This window comes from Primulina tabacum, chromosome 1 (genome assembly GCF_025594145.1).
Source record: "Primulina tabacum isolate GXHZ01 chromosome 1, ASM2559414v2, whole genome shotgun sequence".
Lineage (NCBI taxonomy): Eukaryota > Viridiplantae > Streptophyta > Magnoliopsida > Lamiales > Gesneriaceae > Primulina > Primulina tabacum.
Window position 1 is genome coordinate 14318536 of NC_134550.1, and position 21322 is coordinate 14339857.

At 34.5% G+C, this 21322-nt stretch overlaps 2 protein-coding genes across 4 annotated transcripts in view; both read right to left on the reverse strand.

Annotated features, from left to right (window-relative positions):
• Window positions 1–689: 689 nt before the first annotated feature.
• On the reverse strand, window positions 690–2713 carry LOC142518215 (transcription factor bHLH111-like). Its single transcript, XM_075620951.1, has 5 exons — window positions 2131–2713; window positions 1921–2046; window positions 1743–1811; window positions 1032–1139; window positions 690–951 (listed from the first exon to the last, which is right to left on the reverse strand). Exons 1-5 carry the CDS (start codon window positions 2395–2397, stop codon window positions 781–783), a joined length of 741 nt encoding a protein of 246 aa, XP_075477066.1. The 5' UTR covers window positions 2398–2713; the 3' UTR covers window positions 690–780.
• A 1353-nt stretch (window positions 2714–4066) lies between these two features.
• Window positions 4067–21322, reverse strand: part of LOC142542137 (isoamylase 3, chloroplastic) — a 53185-nt gene continuing 35929 nt past the window's right edge. For all 3 annotated transcript variants that reach the window (XM_075648627.1, XM_075648616.1, XM_075648607.1), the window contains exons 16-25: window positions 19569–19620; window positions 18454–18516; window positions 15266–15355; window positions 15106–15178; window positions 8725–8804; window positions 7048–7152; window positions 6863–6961; window positions 5871–5932; window positions 5231–5339; window positions 4067–4462 (exon numbers count right to left, since the gene is read on the reverse strand). In XM_075648627.1, the coding sequence (XP_075504742.1) occupies window positions 4349–4462; window positions 5231–5339; window positions 5871–5932; window positions 6863–6961; window positions 7048–7152; window positions 8725–8804; window positions 15106–15178; window positions 15266–15355; window positions 18454–18516; window positions 19569–19620 (847 nt within the window). In that variant the 3' untranslated portion in view covers window positions 4067–4348. The remainder of the gene's footprint in view (window positions 4463–5230; window positions 5340–5870; window positions 5933–6862; window positions 6962–7047; window positions 7153–8724; window positions 8805–15105; window positions 15179–15265; window positions 15356–18453; window positions 18517–19568; window positions 19621–21322) is intronic.

The window sequence follows — 21322 nt, forward strand, 5'->3', positions numbered from 1 at the left end:
ATGAGCTTATATGTGGATGATTATGCGTTGTGGGTTGTCTATTAATTTAAGCCCAAAATAAAGTGAACAACTAAAGTTTCGGGTTATTGGCTTTAATTTATCTAATATGTTATGGCCTTTAATAATGTGTAAAGACATAACTATAATTTCTGCTTTTATGATGAGCTAAAACAGAAATATCATAAGATAATGATAGATATTATCTATATATGGATCATGGTACCTAGATCGTTTTGCATCACGTTCTATATTTACTTTCTTGTTAAGAAAATAGTTCAGAAGAGAAAACTAAAGGATTCTTAAAAAAAAAAAAAAAAAAACGCGTAGATCTAGAAAATCAAAACTCATTCTAAAGAATTCAGAATTATGACTTCAGATACGCTTCACCTTAAGTTTTCAGTCAAATTCTTAATGATTTAATATGATAGATTCTGCGATTTATGATTTTTCCCAAGTGCACTATGAAGTATAAAAAAGATGTTTAGACGAGTAAGATATTATGTTACCTCACGTGGCCCAATCTTTTATATCTAAAAATATTTTATATCTAATTTCTTCACTGAGGTGATCGATGATCACAGTGATCATAATTAATGGACAATTTATCAAAACTATATATAGATGTCCACTATATTAAAACAATATATAGATATTTCGGCGAAGAACACAAAGATAGACAATATATCAAAACAATATATATAGATATATACCTTACATCTTCCATTTCTGCAGCTTTTAGTGAAGCACTTGAGTAATTACAACGATAATGTCAAAAAGCATTTACAACCTAAAAAGAGACACATTGTCGACCATTGCTACAGATGACCACAAATCAGCACCATTGGACTCGTCGGCTACGTGCAATGTTAGCTCAATCGGAACAAGGCTCAGTCCTTTGCTTCTTAGATCCATATTTTTTTCTCGACAATTTACGGCCTTCCGGTCAGTTCCCTGTAAGTGAAAATGAAACTGGATCTGATCAGAGTTACAAAATACAAACGCCGGAGGAAAAGATCACTAGAGATAGTTACCGCCGGACGATTGTGGCGGTGCAAGTATGGAGAACAGAGGACTTGCACTTGATCTTGCAGGAATCTTATGTAACCTAATGCTTCATGAAGCACCGATGCTGTATCGCTCTGCACAACTCATTCACGTTAAATATGGCGCCATAGAGCTAGCTACTTAATTTTTTAACACCCTACTTACAATTTTTTAATAGAAAAATCATGGTTCTAGAAACAAATTTTATTATATAATAAAAATTAAATATTCTAAATATATATACATAGATCTATATATAAAATCCATAGAATATTATAAAGATTGAAATGAATTATATTTTTAAAAAAACTATTCTAACTAAGAAACAATCCTGTAAAAAAATCTCCAAAAGAGTTCTCATGAAAAATTCTTAACTTAAATATAAATTTTCTAAATCATTTAGGTTATGTTTGAATAGATGTGTTTAATTTGAATAAATGGTTTTGAAATAATTCATTTCAATCACTATTTTATTTACTTAAATTAGAAAAGTGTGGATTATATATATATATATATAATTGCTAATTTAAGCAAATAACATATTCATTTGATATAAAAATATATCCAAACAAATAAAATAGAATGGAAATCACAAAGTCGATCTAAATATCACCTTAATATATTAAACAATTTGAATCCAAAAAATATTATTAAAAAAAATTAAAACTATGCTTTGATTAAAAAATTATTGAATCCACCTTGCCAAAGGGTGACACAAGTTGTTGCAATGCAGTGATTCTTTCCCCAAGCTTCTCTTTCTTAACAATCTAAATACTCAAAATTAGAAGTGCATTAGTACATCAATTAATTATTAATAATTAATTAATTGGGCATTAAATGATAATCAAATTTAATAAACCAAACATGGAATTTGACCTTTGCATGATGGGCAGTAAAGTCACTCGACTTGGCCTTCTTGCTACTCCTCCCACTTCCAGTCGGGGCCCTGGAAAGAGAACCCGGATTCGTATCCGGTTCATCCCCCGACCATTTTCTCTTCTTCTGCAATCTCAGGAACAAAAATATGAAACAAAACACAGAAACAAAACAAACCCAAGAATTGCATGCAGATAAACTAGCACTGACATTGGATTTAGGCAATGTTGAAGAAAGTGGAGTACAATCCATGCAAATTGACCCTGATTCCTGACCCGAATTCGTGGCAACGCCGCCTTTAAAGCCACCAAAACACAGCATTTTCGGATCATTGCATGCAAAAGAAGAACGGAAACTGAAACACTCGTGAGCCATTATTTTATCTTTGAGATCGGTGGTTTCTTCAGCAAAAACCAGCTGTGGAAAGCACCTGAGAACTAAAGGGTCCTCGTTCAATCCACCAGCTGCACCAGCCATTTTTTTTTTGTTTTTCAAGAAGCTAGGATTAACAGTACATATAAGCTAATCTTTCTTCAAAGTAAGTTTCAATCATTATATTGGTGCTGCTGCTGCTAAGTCTCGGTTTCTGTCTCTCTATGAACACACATTATTTTTGATTTCGTGAGGCAAAATCTCGGAGCAAAAGGAGCTGGTGCTGACAGGAAGACAGACGAGGCAAAGTTTCGAGAAAATGGTGTGTATTAGTGCATGTAAAAGTGGTAATTGATCTGTGGACGTGTACGAAGGTGGAATCTACCCAAGTGAACGTGGCCCACAGGTGCTGCATGCATGCCATCAGTCATTCATCATGTTCAGCCAAACATCAAAGCAATCAAATAATTTTTTTTTTTATAGATGAGATTTGATAAAGGTTGTAAAAAGAGTGAAGGGTCCGAAGTGTGGATGTTGAGCTTCAAGTTTTTCAAGCTTAACCAAGATTAGCACATGTTTAAGTGTGAAAAATCGTTTTTTTATTTTTAGTGTAATTGTAATTATCTCAAACCAATAAATAGATAAAATAATACATAAATATGATAAATTTAAGTCTGATGCATTAATTCTCATATTTATAAAAGCATAAAAATCTCAAAATTGCAATATTTATTTATTTTTGCAACTAGACCACATTAAAAAATACTAAATATTTTTGTCAAATCATTATAAAACATGCTTAATCATAATTAAAATTTTAAAATACACCTAAATTATAAACCTAATTTATTAGTTTAAAATAAAAAGACATACCTTCAAAATTAAATTTAAAAATTAATATATGCGATTAGTTTTTCTTAATTAAACGTCTTAATTATGCTTAATTCGGTCAAATTACAGTTTAACCGCTTTTCTCCGAAACGGAACATTTTCGTGGAGCTTTAACCTTAAGTGAACTTTTTAGAAAGACATTCATGTGTACATAGTACTCAGATAATATATTTATTGGTGAAAATCAAAATTTTGTATCTGTGTGGACTAAATTAAACACAACTAATGAGTTTTTATTTAAAATATTCATTAGTAAAACTGAAATGTATATATAAAAAAAGCAAATATGATAAGAGCATAATGGATAATTTTTCAACTTTGCAAGTGTACAATATATAATGTGTATAATACATATTCAATCGAAATAATTTTTTAGTTTATTTATGAAAATTGTCACGTTTTTTATATATCTGTAATTCCTAATCGTACATAGTTGACTCAACATAAAATAATGCCTCGATCTGAAATATTTTTATGATTTGTTTTTGCATGGATACTAAAAATTGAGAGACAAATAAAATATCTTAAATGGATGTTGGTCCATTCTATTGCTTTAAATAGCAATCAATTCATGTCATAAGAAAATAAGTAATTTACTTTATGATATGCATTTATATTCTAACAATTAAATAGTCTTATTTTTATTTATCAGAAAACATATTAGTAATATCTACAATATGGAGTATTTCAAAAACTTTTGGATCTGAAGACAAAAAAAAAAACGTAAAATATGTCATCACCCAGAGATTGAAAAACCAGAAAAAAACAAGTGCTAGCAATTAACTAATAGTTGGCTTTACCCATTCATTTTCATGAAACCATCCCATGAAATCTACATGTATTGTGAGTAATAATGTAAATGTATAGATCAAGAGAAATTTGGTTAAAGAAAATATGAGTCCATGATAGTTTCAGAGTAGAATTCTTCTATTTTAAAGTACAGATGTGGACCTGACCCTCAAGTTTCCAATACCAAGTTTATAAACTCGATTCGACCTACTACGCCGCTGAACCAGGCGAAAACCCGAAATAAATTATCATGGTTAGGTTCCACAAGCTGTTTCTGGGCCAACTCAATTCAACGTATACAAGTTACTAGTTTAAATTAAGGTAGCAGCACTTGGTCTTTCATCGATTTATTATGACAAACTGAATTTCAGAGCATTTACAGCTTGGCCTCGAGGAGAACGGAGGAGTAAGGTGCTATGTTATAAATCTCCCTACTGCCAGGGACACCTTCAGGAACGATGTCGCCGGGAGAAACCAAATTAGTGTCAACCTGCAGTCATCTTCGTTTATGCCTCATAATTGAGCGATGAACGAACAATACATCGATAATCAAAATAGAATTTAATACCACCCGGCATAATATATTTCATTATTTCAAGGGTATGGAAAAACATAGAATATTCAAGTAAAAAAGAGAAATCTCAGTCTGATCCTGGACAGATGCTATCTAATGTCTAAAGCAAAAGAGGTTTGAGGCTGCATTGTAAATAATTTACTGAAGTCATTGGAAGCAAAAAAAAAAAAAACGCTATTTGGAATTTAATGGGCGATGACTTGGTTCAGATATAGTTGGAAATTTTTGAAGCGACAAAGCTGATATCCGTTATAAGTTGAGATAAATGCAAGCACCAGTACGTAGGAAGACACTTGTTTGTGTTCAAGATATGCCAATGTGTGCCATGGAGTGAAAGAAAGTGCGTTTGTGTTTCGTAACAGCGGTTGATTATCTTACCAATACATTTTTCTGCGTGGATTGCAATTACAGGGAGACCACTACAATCCACTTAGGGGAAAAGTTAAGATTGCATGTGGATAACAAAATCAAGGCCGGAATTTTCTAACAAAGAAACATGCAAATTCTTAGATATTGAAGCCAATGACAACAGACTATTAATGGCAGTCTGACGGTAAGAAGCATATAAAAATATGGATTTCCAATAAAGTATGTAAATACTTAACCAGTAAGTAGCACAACATGTGATGGCATCTGAGCAAAATTATCTTAAACCATCAGGAACAATTGAGTTTAGGAACTAACCACCCGATACCACTGTCTTCCTTGTGGTGGCGTCGGTATAATAGCCTCGACAAAATAGTCATGTGCATTAAATGCGACATATACATCACCACCAGTTTCATCATGAAGTCTGAAACCATCACATTTGTCAGCATGAATGTAATCATAAATTTAAAATCAGGTAAATATTTGTGTTGGGGTTCCCAGGAGAGCCGAGGGAGAACACGATGGAATCTAAATTTTTTTTTTGACAATCACTATGCTATCTATTCATACAAAAGCAATCATGCATACTTCAAATGCTTGAAAAAGATATTCCTCATGATGTAAGTCGTGTTGGTTTGTCGGGCATGTGTAAAATGTACTTTAGCCACATTAACATATGGTTTCGGAAAATTTATACCGTCTAAATCAAATAAATGTAAAAGTAACAATGCTAAGACCCTTGGAATAAAAAATGAATACAATTGATTTTTTTCGATTATACAAATTTGTGGTTTTCTAGATAGACACTCAGTTTAAAGATTTTTGTTATTTTCCCTCCATTAAACAAAAGTAGAATTCACACAAGATTTGGTATGTGTGAAAGCATAACATGTTTAAAAATGAGGAACGGTAAAAGAATCCATATTATGGCTGATTCAAACGAGTGATTCCTTACGTGAATGCAATAAATTTACTCTCATAATTGTCCCAGTTGTCCTCGTGCCATGTCACATCATTCTGCATTGCAAGGGCCAAAGAGTGTTAAATAAGCATTGCCGGATAATTTATTAAGTTCAAGTATCAAATGAAAGAATGATTCTTAAAAAGATCGTCTTGTACAAGCTAGAAATTACAAAAGCACACAAAGTCTGTGGTCTTGTAATGCCACAAATTCCAACCCTTGTTCCGAAAACATATTTGTGTGCCCTCTAAAATAGTGTTGCATACATATTGAGGAAATATCACACAAGGGACAAGCAATGTCCAAAGCCACTCAACATATAAATTTTGGCCACATGGAACATCATAAATCTTTGGAATTCAAATAAAGATTATCGATCATTTAGGTCAAAAGATCGTCATAACATAGGCTTACATGAGATAATAAAATATAAATAAATTAACAGCTTCTCCATTGGTAATTTAGAATAAGATTTTCTGGCTCGCAGCTTCTTTTTATCCTACTGGATCAGCCTCAATATTTGACCAATGGAATAATGAGTATCCAGAGCGCATGATATTTGAAGACTGACAGCAACATAAAATTTTCATCTAGGCATTAATGATCTACGGTTAAGTTTATTGAACATGATACGGCATGGTTAACAAATTGATAGACTCCTTTTGGTATTTGCCAAGAGCTCGATCCTGCATAAAATGACTATTAGCTAGTCGGTAGTGTTAGCAGCTCCAATTAGAGAACTAAGAAACAATTTCAACCCCAAACCATTCTTAGAATCACATTTTGCCAAACATTAGACTTCCCAATGTGTAGAATATTTCAATGAGCTAGTGTCACATCTACCTATTTGATGAAGTACTTAGGTCAGGGGCAAGACCAACAGTTAAATTTATTTAATATTAAATTAACTTGAATGAAGCTAACAATCAGACACAAACTGCGCACATGCAAGACATGAACTAGGCCTCTGAAATCTAAAATTTTACCTTCCCAAGGAAGTTCTCTCTTCTGAAGACATGATGGCTCTGCCTAAACTTTATCATCTCCGAGAAAAACCTAAAATGATCATCTTTCTTGGACTCCAACTGTTTCATAAAATTTCAATCTTGACATTACAATTTTTAAACTAAAGATATATAAGAAGTAAAGAAATAGTTTATGTAGCACATACTTGTCCCCATTGGAAATGATTAAGAGCAGTATCATGCCCATAACTATTATTATTTCCATGACGAGTATGGCCATATTCATCCCCCATTAGCATCATTGGAGTTCCCTAAAACATAAAACAATGAAAATGCATATTACAGATGTATCAACAAAGTTTAGAGCCCAGTCATTGGGGAAAACTAATCCATATTATGAAAATGCATCTGACATGGAGAACTCTTATTGAAATCAGAATATTTAGTAGGACGTAAACGATGGAACTATGAAACTATAGCATCAAAAAACAATGAGTGATCACAATAAATGCATATCTATTAACTGAGTTGCAGAAAAAATGGCTGACTCTTACGCTGTACACCAGACAGAAAAAACTAAACCTAGGTTAAGACTCTCGCAAAAGGCCTATATAGACAATACAATACCCAGAAAACTAAAATTCCTATGATCTATTTTAGTTTAGATTACAATCATTACCTATGTTTGAGAAAATAGTAGCAACACAAATGTTTATGTGACTGTTCGCATAAACAACAGTTCCGCAGTCAAGAATAAGCATAATTCTAACTATCCATTCCAATTACAGACTATCATGGTCACAAGTTGAACTACTCTAACAACAACCGAAATTTTCTGAGGGAATCAAACATATCCGGCTATCTGCTGTCTATCACTTTATTTTTGTTACAACATCGTGCAAGACTTTCTTCAGGACATTTTTATGTTCCATGTTGAACAATCCAAGTTAGATTTCCATGTTCAACTTGACATTAGTGTGAGAAATTAAGGAATATATATTCTAGAATTAGATTTGATATAATTCAATTTATAATTTATTTTGCATATATCAAAAGATTTCCTACCATAATTATCCGAATATTTTTTCATGTATAAAGAAGATGACGATTGCTCTTTAATATAGAGAAATCAAATAGAGTTTTAATCCCTGAGTTTAGGAGAGATTAGTAAGAGTTTCAACTCTCGTGTATAGAAGAGATTAAAAAGAATGCAGAGCTTTGGTTATTACCTCAAGAACATAGGCCTTCATGACCAAACCACATAAATTTTATGTTGTGTGCGCTCTCTCTTAGCTATATTTCTATTACTAAACGTCCAACACTAAGTAAACAGCCGCTAACCTTTATCAACACTTGTCATTCTTAAGTTGAATAAAAAACATTCATCTATATTATCTAGCTTGTTAACTAACTTCGAAGAATGTGCACGGGACATTGACACAATATTCTTTCGATAATTCAGCAGAAAAGCTCTTCCATTTGTGATCATAAAGAAATTGATCTTTCTAATACGAAATATCAATATTCAGTATTTTGAAGTTAACAGCCACACATCAATTATTCGACTCATTTTATAAAGAGATACCGACAAAGTAATAAAATGGTGACAACCGTCATAATAAACTACTCATGATTTTCCACAATACTTTCTACAGTTGTTTCCCTCATTGAGATCATTTGTCAAAGTAAAACATTGAATTATCTACTTGGCAGGCAGCTAAACATAATAAGTTTAGCTGCAAGCAACTTGTTTCTCTATGATGAGCATTCTGCAATAGAACCAGACAAGCATATTATTTTAGTAGGAACATATTTCATGATATTCCAGTTAGAAATTAAAAGACAATTACACTGCTACTAGACAAATCTTCATGCATGTTTACCTGGGATATCATGAGAGCTAAATGATAGTTCTTCATTTGCCGCGAACGTAGTGCCTTGATATTCATATCAGAGGTTTCTCCTAATATTCACACATCAAAAGAATACCGAGTTTGTAAATTAGATGGAAAGAAACAATTCTACCACTGAAACATGAAATTTGTGGAAACAGACACAGGTTTTAAAAATTAGGGAAGGATATGTAATAGCTTTCTATTGGCCGAAAGCATTATGTGAAACAATCAGTAACACAAAAACACAAGGAATAAGATCAAAAGTAGCTCTTCTAAACTTTTTTTTTGAAACGAAATTATATTAAAATAGGAAAACAAATTACAGGGAGGCGGACAAGATACCCACAAAAGCACAATACAAAAAAAAAAACACTATCGTCAATAACATAAAAATTTCTATTCTCTGACTAGGTCTTAGATAGAGAAATAATTAAACACTGCAAGCTTTCTCGTCCAACAAGCAACCCTAAATCTAATCCTTTTCCAAACCTGGTCTATAGACTGTGCTATATCATTGAAGATTCTTCTGTTCCGCTCCAACAAGATTGACCAAAAAAGAATGAACTACGACTTTCCGAAAAGTCGACATTTCCATCCGTTAGGTAATCCGGGGTCCAAAAGAAACATATCATGCGCCGCTCGTGAAAATATCACTCCATACCAAATTCCTGCAATGCTCTGTTCCAAATTCAACTCGTGAACGAACAATGTAAAAGTAGGTGATCTTGATTCTCCTCTTTGTTCCGTCGAAGTGTACACCAGACATAATACACAGTTAGGCCATCTTCTTTGCAATAAATCACAAATTGGCAATTTTCCCAAAGCCACAGTCCACGAGAAAACTTAAACCTTATGTGGAATAGGTTCTCTCCAGATGTTAGAATAATAAGGGAAATTAAGAAAATTACTGACTAGAAAAAAGTCATAAAAAGATCTGACAGAAAAAATCCCTGAAGAGTCCTTCAATCAAACCCAAAATTCCACCATTCCTAACTCCAAATGAACAATATCTAAAACCCCTAAAAAAGTACTCAACTCATCAATTTCAACCTCATTTAAAACCCTTCTGAAGCGCAGACCCCAGGCATATGTAGAACTAACCGGAAGACCTACCTCACTGATAAAACTGTTAATAGGTTTGTTATGACTCGAGGAGATCCGGAAAAGAGATGGAAAAATATGTTCGAACGACGAAACCCTCTACCAAGTATACTTTCAAAAACGAACGATATTCCCCCCTTTGAACACCGCTCCAACTAAAAGATGAAAAGCCGGGTAAGATCGAGAGATAAATTTCAAGGGATTTCTAAAAGTTCTATTACTTGCCAACCCCACGTCCCAACCATTATCTTGCAATCCATAAATGCTCTTAACAACTTTTTTCAACAAAAGTTCCCTATCCACATAACATCTCCACCACCATTTCCCTAAAAGTGCCTTATTCCTCAAGCAAATACTTTTTTCCACAAAGGTTCCCTATCCACATAACATCTCCACCTATACTTTTTTACACCCAATCCCTGAAGCCAACACTTCTACTTCCATCTTCGAACAATTTAGACCCAACAAAACACTTTTTTCCAAGTTAATCTTCAGCCCCGACTTCTAGCTAAAAGAGTGGAGATAAAATGCCTCTCAGATTTAACAAAAAACAAAGTATCATCCGCAAATTGGATGTGAGATCTCTATTTTATCTCTACCAACTTCCAACCCCCTGACTTCATTCGCAACCCTTAGCCCTATCCACTAGATTAAATAGGAAAGGGGATCATGGATCCCCTTGCCTAAGACCTATCTCCCTTTTTATTTATCCCTTGACCTTCCATTAATAAAAATCGAAAAAGAGACATTCAATACGCAACCCTTTATCCACTTCTCCATCTATCACCGAAACCTTTCTTTTGTAGCAAGAAATCTAGAAATCTCCAATCCATTATCATTCGCCTTTTCCAAATCAACTTTGAACACTCGCCCTTTCTTCTTCTTTCGTCTACACTCCTCGACTATTTCATTAGCTATAAGACAACATTATAGAACCTGTCTCCCTTGTATAAATGCACATTGATTTTCCGCAATCGTTTCGCTCAAGACTTTCTTCAACCTATTCGTTAAGACCTTAGCCAAAATCTTATACATGCTCGTTATCAGACAGATTGGCCTAAAGTCCTTCACCTTGACTGCATTTTGTTTCTTAGGGATTAGACATATGTAAGTCCCATTGGTAATCTCATTTACCACGCCTCTTTCAAAGAATTCGTTAAACACCTTCAGTAAATCCTCCTTGACCGTTTCCTAACAACTTTGATAAAAAATCAATGTAAACCCATCCGGGCTTGGAGCCTTCGCTCCATTGCCATCAAACACCGCTTTTTTAATCTCCCCCTCTGAAAACGGAATCTCCAACTCCTCTGCATCCACCTTACCGATAGGGCTCCACTCCAGCCCGTCAAACCCCTCCACCCACCTCACCATACCATCAGATTTCCTATAAAGATTCCTATAATACTCGGATTATAGACTCTTCAATCTGATAACCACAAACCCATCTTTCAATTCCAATTTATCTATCAGTGATCTATTCCTTCGATAAATCAGCAAGGCATGAAAAAATTTCGAGTTCTGGTCCCCTTGCCTCAGTCATCTCACTTTAGCTTTTTGAATTTTTATTTGAAACCTTCTAAACAACATTTCTCCCATTTTGCACCTCACTACCCTTTTTTCCTTAGCAAAAACATCCGACCAATTCCCCTTCGTCTCTAGCTCATCCAGCTATCTAATTTTTTTAACTAACTCCACATATTTCACATCCACACACCCAAAGACCTTTTTGTTCCATTTGGATACCTGAACTATTAAACCTTTAAGTTTCTTCATGAACTTCTACCCATCCCACCCCTGACTATCCCCATTATTCCACTAGGACGAAACTGAATCTTTTAAGTTTTTATGAGTCGGCCAAGCATTCTCGAATCTGAACGGAGATGGACCCCAAGTAACCTTGGAAGTATCTAGCAAAACTGGAAAGTGATCTGAGGTAATTCTGGATAACATCGTTTCTCTAAAAGTGGGAAAGATGTCCATCCAACCCCCTGAGAACATATATCTGTCTAGCCTACAACAAATCGGTATATCCCTGAAGTTAGACCACGTGTATTTTTGCGTTCAATAAAGGTGCATCAATCAGTTCCAACTCATTGATCAATTTATCGAAACACGACATGCTCGTAGTTATGGATATGTTGTTCATCTTTTCGCTCAAAGTTCTAACCAGATTAAAATCTCCTCCCAAGCACCACTTGTCACCACAAATTGTTCTCAAACCTGCCAATTCATACCAAAATAGTTCTCTTTTTCTTGGCTTACACAACCCGTAAATAGCTGAGAACCACCATTTGATATCATCATTAAGTTGGATCTCTATCGAGACCGAAAATTCCCCTATCAAGTTATAACTGACCACCACCACTCTGGGATCCCACATCACTAGAATACCCCATGATCTTCCTATCACCGATAAGAAAACCCAGTCAAGAACTCCAGATTTCCACAAACTTGCAACAAATCTACCATCCAACGTCTCTCTTGACTTCTGAAAGCACCACAATGTCCTGTTTTTCCTTACGTAATACGGTACGAATTAATCCCCTCTTTCTTGCTGCCCCACCCCCCTGATATTCCATGAGCATATCTTCATAAAAATCATTTGAACCCTTGAAAACCAAGCCTTTCTCGTAATTAATCCTGAACTTTAATCTTTTTAGTTCTCTACTTAAAACATTGAATATTTAACACCTTCCCAACACTTATAATTTGAATGCACGGCCGAAGCTTCATCCTCATCTTGGGACTTATTCCCCAGCTCAGCCCCTGTAAAATTTGATCGCTCTTTACCCGGCTCAACATCTCTGCTCGGTTGCCCTCCTCCCCAAAAAAGACCGCTAGACATCCCCAGAACGGAGAACGATGCATTAAGAATAGAATGAAGATTGAAAAGAAATGATGATTGAATACAAGAGAGTACCTCCCCACTAAAGGTCACACATTTTCCTACTGAAGTGCCCCGGTATTTCGCATAGGACTAGGTGAAGATGAGAACATCCCCTTTAAATCTGCAACCTCAACTTCAGTATGTACTGAAAAATCTGAATGGCATGAAACATGGCTGTCTGAAACAAAAGATTCATCTCCTTCCTCCGAGAAATCATCTTCTAAGTCGCTGAAAATAGATTCTTCCCTATCTCCCAAGTCAACCTCCCCCAACAAAAAGTCCTCCTGGTTCAAGAAACTTGATTTGGGTCAAGCACCCTTTTCGAGACCAACTTTGATCTCATTAATATTCCTGAATTTGCTTCTTCTGTACGTTTTCTCAAAGGTAGGCAATATATCTTTTATACCATCAGCTCCTCTAAGTCTGGTATGACCCTCAAACCTTTGTTTGATCATGGAATAGATAGGTGATCTTCTGAAATCACTAACCTCTTCAGGGGCGATTCTTCTTAATATCTTAACCACATTTCCCCCTGATGGAGGAGCCGGCATAACATTAGAAGTAACTGGTCGACGCTCGGCCTCCTTAGGAAGAACAAGAGTCTTCTTATCTTTCATCAATACCTCATTGATGCCAATCCAGATACCTTCCACTCTATCTCCTAAATAAGGTCCATGCTCTCGCCTTACACCAGATTCCTTGACGACAATATTAGAGCGACTGGTGGATCCCGCAACTTCACCTTATTTTCTACAAATATTTAACTTCCCCCATCGTGCCAACATTCTCTTACCATTTACCACGACCTGAGCGTACGATTGATGTTCGTAATACTCATAGGCTGCTAAATCAATATAATCAACCTCGATTCTAATCTCTATAATCCATTCTTTCAACTGAATTTGCATCCCACTGCTAATAGATCCTCCTTCAGTACCTCTCACCTTAATCTTTGATGCCACAAGATCTCTGAAGCATGCACTATCATCACTTATATCCAACAAACCACTGCATAGATCCCGATGATAGTATCAGAAGACCAAAAATTCCAAGGTAGACCAAAAATCTTGACCCAATTGCTGCAACATTCGTAAACCATGTCTTATTGATTTCTGGTCTCCACTCCTCAAAAACCAAATACACCCTTCCATCAAAAAACCTCTCTTGAGGTTTAAAAAATATGAATACTCTGGCTGATTGGAAGGCCACCACACTGCCTTATTAGCTAGAAAATGAAAGAGCTCAATTCTCCTGTTGACAGAGTTACCAAAAACAGTCTGAATATGCTCCCACAAAGTGTTAACCCTTCCGTTTGTAACAATAAGTGCTTCATACCAGTTCTTACCCAGCCTCTGCCAACTACCATCCTCGACTTCCTCCGTCTCTCGATGATGCTGCCACTCAACTTTTTTGTTTTTCTGATAAGTGTTGTTAACTCTTCCTCGAGCAATATCGTGATCAAGAATAGGCTTGACCTTCATCTGATTTTTTCCAACAAATAATATAGCCAATATATATGATATTCTTTTCCAACCCCACAAATTAAGACCGCTTGACACTATGACGAGCTGTTTTCTGGCGAGCTGGTTATATTTGGACACTTCCAGGAAACTTTCTCATTCGTTGTTATATCTTCGGGTGGTAAACACAGAATTAGTACCCATGAACCGATTGAAAGGCAGACACGAAGATGGAGAGTAGATTAAGTCCTTTAACATGGAGCAGATCCAATATGCCCTTCTCGATCTAATTCAAGCACATAACTTGCATTCCTGGTTCTCTCTGACCAACAAATCAAAGACCCCCTACTACCCAACCTAATCAGGAACACTTTTTGTTCGACCTTCACTTCTATATTTGAAACCACGTAAACCATTTTTCTTTTGCTACCTCATAGAGACCCCCTGTTGTACTGAATAAATACATCGTGTTGCTCTAAGGATTTGTAATCTAGAGGGTGTACATAAAACTACTGTGGAAGTAACAAAAATTCATATTCTAAATATAAAACATCAAATCCCTAGTTCTATATGCATAAAAAAGGCACTTGCTTTAAATTACGATCACAAAACCACAGACATAGCTAGAAAAATTAATTAGGGGGTAGGACAATTTATTTTTAACCATAGTTTTTAAAATTTTATTGTACTAAATTAAGATTATAATGACTTTTTTCATAAAATAAACGTGCAAATACGGTAATGGTTATTATTTTATGCATCTAAGTCAATGATCATATTTAGATTATACCTTTTAATTATTTATTTTTAAAAATAATTTTCGGAAAAATAAGTGCAACAAGTTACAATACCAAAGTTTTCAATGTTTCATCTATAACAAGTTTAACTATGAAAGGAAAATTCAAATTTACTATAATCTACCTTCAAATCCACAATTCCAGCTAAAATTGTCGTTGCATCCATCATTTCCACCTTCTCCATTGGCATCATTATGCTATGGTTTCAAACAAGAGAAGAAAATCGTGTGGAATTGACAAAAAAATGTTACAATGGAGATAGAAACCATCGAAATATGTGTTACCTTGTTGTTGTATGACACAAGGTCGTATAATGTAAACCCGTCGTGTGCAATTACAAAATTAATACTGTGGTATGGCTTGCGCTTATTGACCTAAAGAGGAAACAAACATCGATTGTTATTTGACAGAATGATCTCAGTCAATCATAACAACTTACTAAGATGACCATGGGTACTTGCTATATATGGTACTGAGAGAAGTCAATGTTGTTTGTATGCGCACTTTGGGCGAAAATCAAAACAACAAAGCGGTACTAGTTAGGAAAATAAAACTATGACCTTATTAATTGGCTAAATGCGAGTTTTAAAGGAAACCATGTATCTCAAGTCTTACATGTCAAAAGGAAATAAGAGAAACTCCATATCTGTGTCATTATTAACTTCCTAATACAATCCAATCTTTTACCAAGAAAAAGTAAGTAAATTAATCCAATTACATTTTACCATCAGTAAGTTTTAAAGTCATATGCAGGGAAGGCATTTAACTAAAACATCAGTGGCAAAATTGAGAAAGAAACCAGATGATACATATGACTAGATTGTAATTGTCTGCAACAAATAGGATGAGCTAGGGTGTAAAAGGACCAAATCGAGGGAAAATCAAGAAAAAATTCGAGTTTGAGGATAGCTGAAAATATTTGAGCATGTTTGCGAGCTATTTGAACTATTGTTTAAAAATAAAAGCTTGAAATATATTTATTTAATATATAATTATATTATACAAATAAAATATTAAAGCTCATGAGCGGTTCACAAACTAACGGACAAAATAATTTGGGCTCAAATTTGGCTCGACAAAAGATTGAACTTGTTTGAATTTGACTCGAATTTTATAATTTCAAATATAAATCAAATATCATTTGAGACAGTTCGAAAAGCTAGCTAACCGGATCGATTTGTTATGCCGCTAAGATGAGCCACCTATCTTACAAGACACCTATAACAGGTGAGAAGTTTGGAAACTATTTAAAATTTCGATCAATGAAGATTATTCTACAGGGGTAATATCCATTTTCGTCCCTAGATTTTAGGGACTTTTCTCAATTCGGTTTTTTTTGTTCCTAAAGTGCCAAAATGGTACTTAAAATTACGGAATTTAGCTTCTGATTAAATCCTTGATGTTAGCAAAACATTAGAACTAATATATTTGAGCACGTGATAGTCACGAGGAATTTTCTCCTAAATTACTCAAATCCCCCGACAGTTTCATTCCCTTCTTAAAAATTTCCCCTTCCCCCTGACCAGATCACCTGCCACTGCCTTTCTTCAGGGAAGAGGAAAACCGATTCCATCACCTTGTTTCTTCAGTTAAAATCGCAGAGTATAAGGTTGGGTTTAATTAATATCAAATATTCGTCATTTTCATCTCATGGTTGAGACTGAGGGATATATTTGGACTCCTCACGGTAAAGGCTTTCATTTGGTATGATTATGAAGTTTTATGTTAGATTTAATTTAGCCAAATTATTAAGGGGTTGTCAAAAATTGTGTACAAATATTTGCTCACTGCCAAGCACTTCAACCGAGCGGATTTCGTGATTTCAATAGTTGGATTTATTTATTAAATCTCTCACAGAATTCACAATTTCAAAATGGTGTGGGGACGCAGCTCAAGAAATGATAGCAAGAACAATACTCATTTCCATCAACCCATCCGAGTAACAATACCAATCCCATACCAAAACTGCGCAACAAAAGAAAAATATAACCATAAACTGAGAATAACCATAAATCTTGTACTTGGACTTTGGTTTAGACGCAAAAACAGTTGGAGATGACATTTTTTTGAATGATCCATTCAAACTAAGGCCAAATCAAAAGAATAAATCGAAGAAAAAGAACAATCCTTCAATTGCTAAGAGGTTCGGGATAAATTATGGTTAAAAATTGGGAAATTTATGCGGGTTTTTTTTTTTAAAAAAATATTAGGGGAGAGTCATGTAACTTGCATGAGTTTTTCTCCACTAAAAACTAACGTGTAGACTAAAATGAGAGAATTTAAAGTTAAGGAACGAATTAGGCGCATGAGACAGAAAATGGACCATTTCGGGAAAAGCGGCAATTATTTTGTTATTATGCTAATTGAATTTTTTGTTATAATCGCCTTTTTGTTAGAATATATATGCGGATATAATAATAGTTATCATAATTCATAACATGCGTGCTTTCCACTTATTATATTTATATTTTTTATAATTAATTAATTTAAAATTTATTTTTGCCTCCACTAATTGAATTTTTTGGCTCCATCCCTGATAAAAGGGAATGGCCATGAGCGAAACTTCATAAAGATAAAACCGTAAAGAAAAAAACAGATGCACAATCTTATAATTATTACTACAACCCCCAACTCACTACGCATGTTAATCGACATTTTAATTGATTCTATCATTAAATTGCACTGAAATTGATTAAGTAGAAAAATACATAAGTTTTACAATATAGCCTTTCCTCACTATTTGAATTGAAATCAACTAGCTTCAAATCTATTTATGGATTCATGATTTTACGCACAAAATTCTGATAAACGTGATTCAATATACAATAATCGGAATTGAGTACATGTAAATAATGAATTACCACACAATCAATTAATTTATCGCAGAAACATGATTCTAGATAATTCAAGTCGAAACAAAATCATTGAAAACAGCATCTAACAGATGGCAAGTGGCCAACGTATAAGTCCAAGCATTCAACAAATGAACAAATTCCTAAGTTAAAATGTCCAATCTAAATATCCAACAGAAGTACAAAACATCAAAAAATCATAAATTCACATAAAAAATCCTGGAAAAGCATTAATTTTTAGCGTTATACTGTCATTTCTTATTGGGGCAGGCTTCTCTGCTAATTTCTACCATTACATTTATATTTATATTTAGCTCTCTCATCATCATAAAAAATTGATATTCGAATATTTGCTTTTGGCACCTTTTCCTGATGTCAAAATATCTCAAAACACAAGAATGCTAATCCATTTGCAGAACTCACCAATAAGAAAAAGACATCACACACTTGCACAGTCAAATAAAACTAACAATAGCTATTACAACATAAAAAGAAGGATAACTAAGAATCAAGGCATGAACAAAGTGCCAGAGAAAAGTATGATCTTATGGGCACAAACACTACAAATAACAGCTAGATAGATAACAGTAAAAAAGTCAGTAACAGTAAATGACACTTACTTTGTAAAGGTCAGCAGAACCAGCAATCCTAGTAGCAAATCTTCCTTTCACACCGCTATCACCCTGTACAAATATGACATTTAATGATTAGGGAAAAAAATAATGATGATGGGCGCATGCTAAGATCTATAATTTTCAATCACAAAGCCTCCTAGTATCAAATTTGATGTCCATTGCCATATATAAAATGTAGTGTGGGAAATATATTCATAGAACTGCCTTCATGATAGAGCCAGTCCCTAAGTAGGAAGAATGAACAGTATAACAAACACGACAAGCACTCCTCGGTATAAAATAAAATAAAAAATTAAAATGAAGGCACTGGAATATACTGAAGAATGCATATTGGATTTCTTTGGGGAATGCACGACGGCGACATAAAAATTGTACCAAACCTGAAATCCTCTTCCTATCTTCTAATCCGAAACCATGTTGAATTTTATCAAGAGAACAGAACTTATGCAAAATCCATTTTTTGCAACTCCAAGAGAAATTATGCGCGCAGTCAAAATAATACAATAGAATAATGGCAGAAAATGACTGGTCCAGGTTCATTTTATTCAACCAAGAACGTGCTGTTGGTTCCTTCAAAAGTCTAACAAATTTTCCTGAAGGAAAGGTTGTCAAAGGATGAGATGAAAATAAATCTGAGAATGACAAAAATACAGTTTATGAAACCATATGGAATTGACTTTTTCATTTGAATATTCTTTAAATATTACAGAAATTTTATCTGCTGGTAGCTGTTGAATAAAAACCTCACTTAAACAGGATTCTCCAATTAGGCCGAGGATGCAGAACTTCACAGGCAAGGGAATGTGGGAATTTATAAATGGATGACACTACAACTTGATTTTTGTGTGATTCTCACATCGATAAAATAAAAAGTAAATATCAGTTGAAGTTATTAGAGAGTATAATTGAATTGATTAACTATCTGCCACAAATTGCCATGACTTTTAGATGAATTTTCCAGCGCCTATCGTCCATTTTACGAAACAGAGAGCCATCCAGCTTCACAAAAAATGTGAACATGTTTTTAAAATGAGTCAATGGGGATTTTTGTTAAAAAATTGTAATTATCTTATTGATGTAAGTTTCTCTGCTTGTATTACCTTTATAAATCTTCTAACATCATCTCGGTACATCCCGTTCCATTCAGCCCACCTATAACCCAAATAAATCGGCACATTAATTTCGTATGCACACATGCACGTGAATAAATTAACAAACAAGAAAATAAAAACAAAACAGTAGGAGCGAATAAAGCAAAAGCATTCAACGGTTGGATAATGGCATATGTCCAAAGCTCTTGATAAATGAAATGGGTATTATGATTACTTAATCTATTCTCATGAAAACACAATTCCCACCCACAACTGCATAACATACCTCCACATCTTGTAAATGGTCCACACTAGCCAAGTTCAAGATAAAACATCATTTGCAGTAAAGTGGTCAGATAGCATGTGCATTGTTATATTTCCTTTTAGATATGATTTGAAATATTAGAATCAGGACATTTGTTGTCTGATTGATTGTATGTTTACTTTCCTAGAATATGTATGTATATTTGTATAATATAACCCTTAAGCTATATGAAATTGATTCAGCCAATTTATCAATTTAGTATCACACGCCAAGAAATAAAATAAAATAAAATTGGCTGCTAATCTTTATTTTTCGGCTGAGACCCTGGGTGCCTCCTTTATCTTTCCTCCTCTTAGTTCTTACACCATGTCTGAGAAAACAAATACAAACATTCCTGATGTTAAACATTGAAGATAATGTGACTATGTTTGAAGATTGTATAAATAATATCTTGTTAATCTTTAATTGATATTATGTATTGATATAGGTGTATATTTGGTTTCTTTAAGTCAGGAGATTGATAGGATTAAGATATAGGGTTTCTATTATCCATGTAGCAATTGGAAAATAATACAATGAAATTATTATCTGATTTTTGACATGGTATTAGAGCCAGACTTTTTCTAAATTCACGTTTTTTTCTACCCAATAACTCTATCGTTCTCTTCATTTCTTAATCATGTCAGATTCTTAATCCTTCAAAAAAACTGTAGTTGTGAAGCAATCTGCCAAATCGGAGGATAAAGGAAAAGGGAGAATTAGTCAACTTCTTGGGACTGGACCCAAACCAGGAGAAGAAGGCTTCGATGCGTGGGATGAAGCTGATTCTGGTCATGTCGTGACTGTGGGAGTCGTTGGATCCAAGGATTAATGACACCGTCATGTTTTTGGCGTCTGCAAAGGCCATTTGGGAGTCAATCAAACGAACTTATTCAAAGGCTCATGATACTGCCCATGTTTATAAAATCAAAATAAAGGTGGGATCGGCCAAGCAAGTAAATAAACCGATCACTGAGTACGCCAACAAACTTCAAAATCTTTGGTAGGTACTTGATCACTATCGGGTCATTTTGGTGAACTGTCCAGAAAATGCCTCAACTCTAAAACAATTCATTGATAAGAACAAAGTTTATGATTTCTTAGCTGGATTGAACCCAGAATTCGATCAAGTAAGGGTCCAAATTCTAGGAAAAGATGAGATACCATCTTTGGAAGAAACAATCTCTTTCATTCAAGCTAAAGAAAGTTGGAGAAGTGTGATGCTCGAGCCTCAAAATTCAGAGTGGTCGGTGATGGTTGAGAAGATTACTGAACAACCTCAAGTTAAGGAGTATGGAATGGCATAAATATCAATATTTTAAAGCCGAGAGGGTAAGAAAGATTTATGGTGCACTTATTGTAGAAAGACTGGACACACTACGGAAAAGTGTTGGAAATTACATGGTGGAAACAAGGACTGAAATCAACGATGGGGATAGGCCAGAAACATGAACCAAGC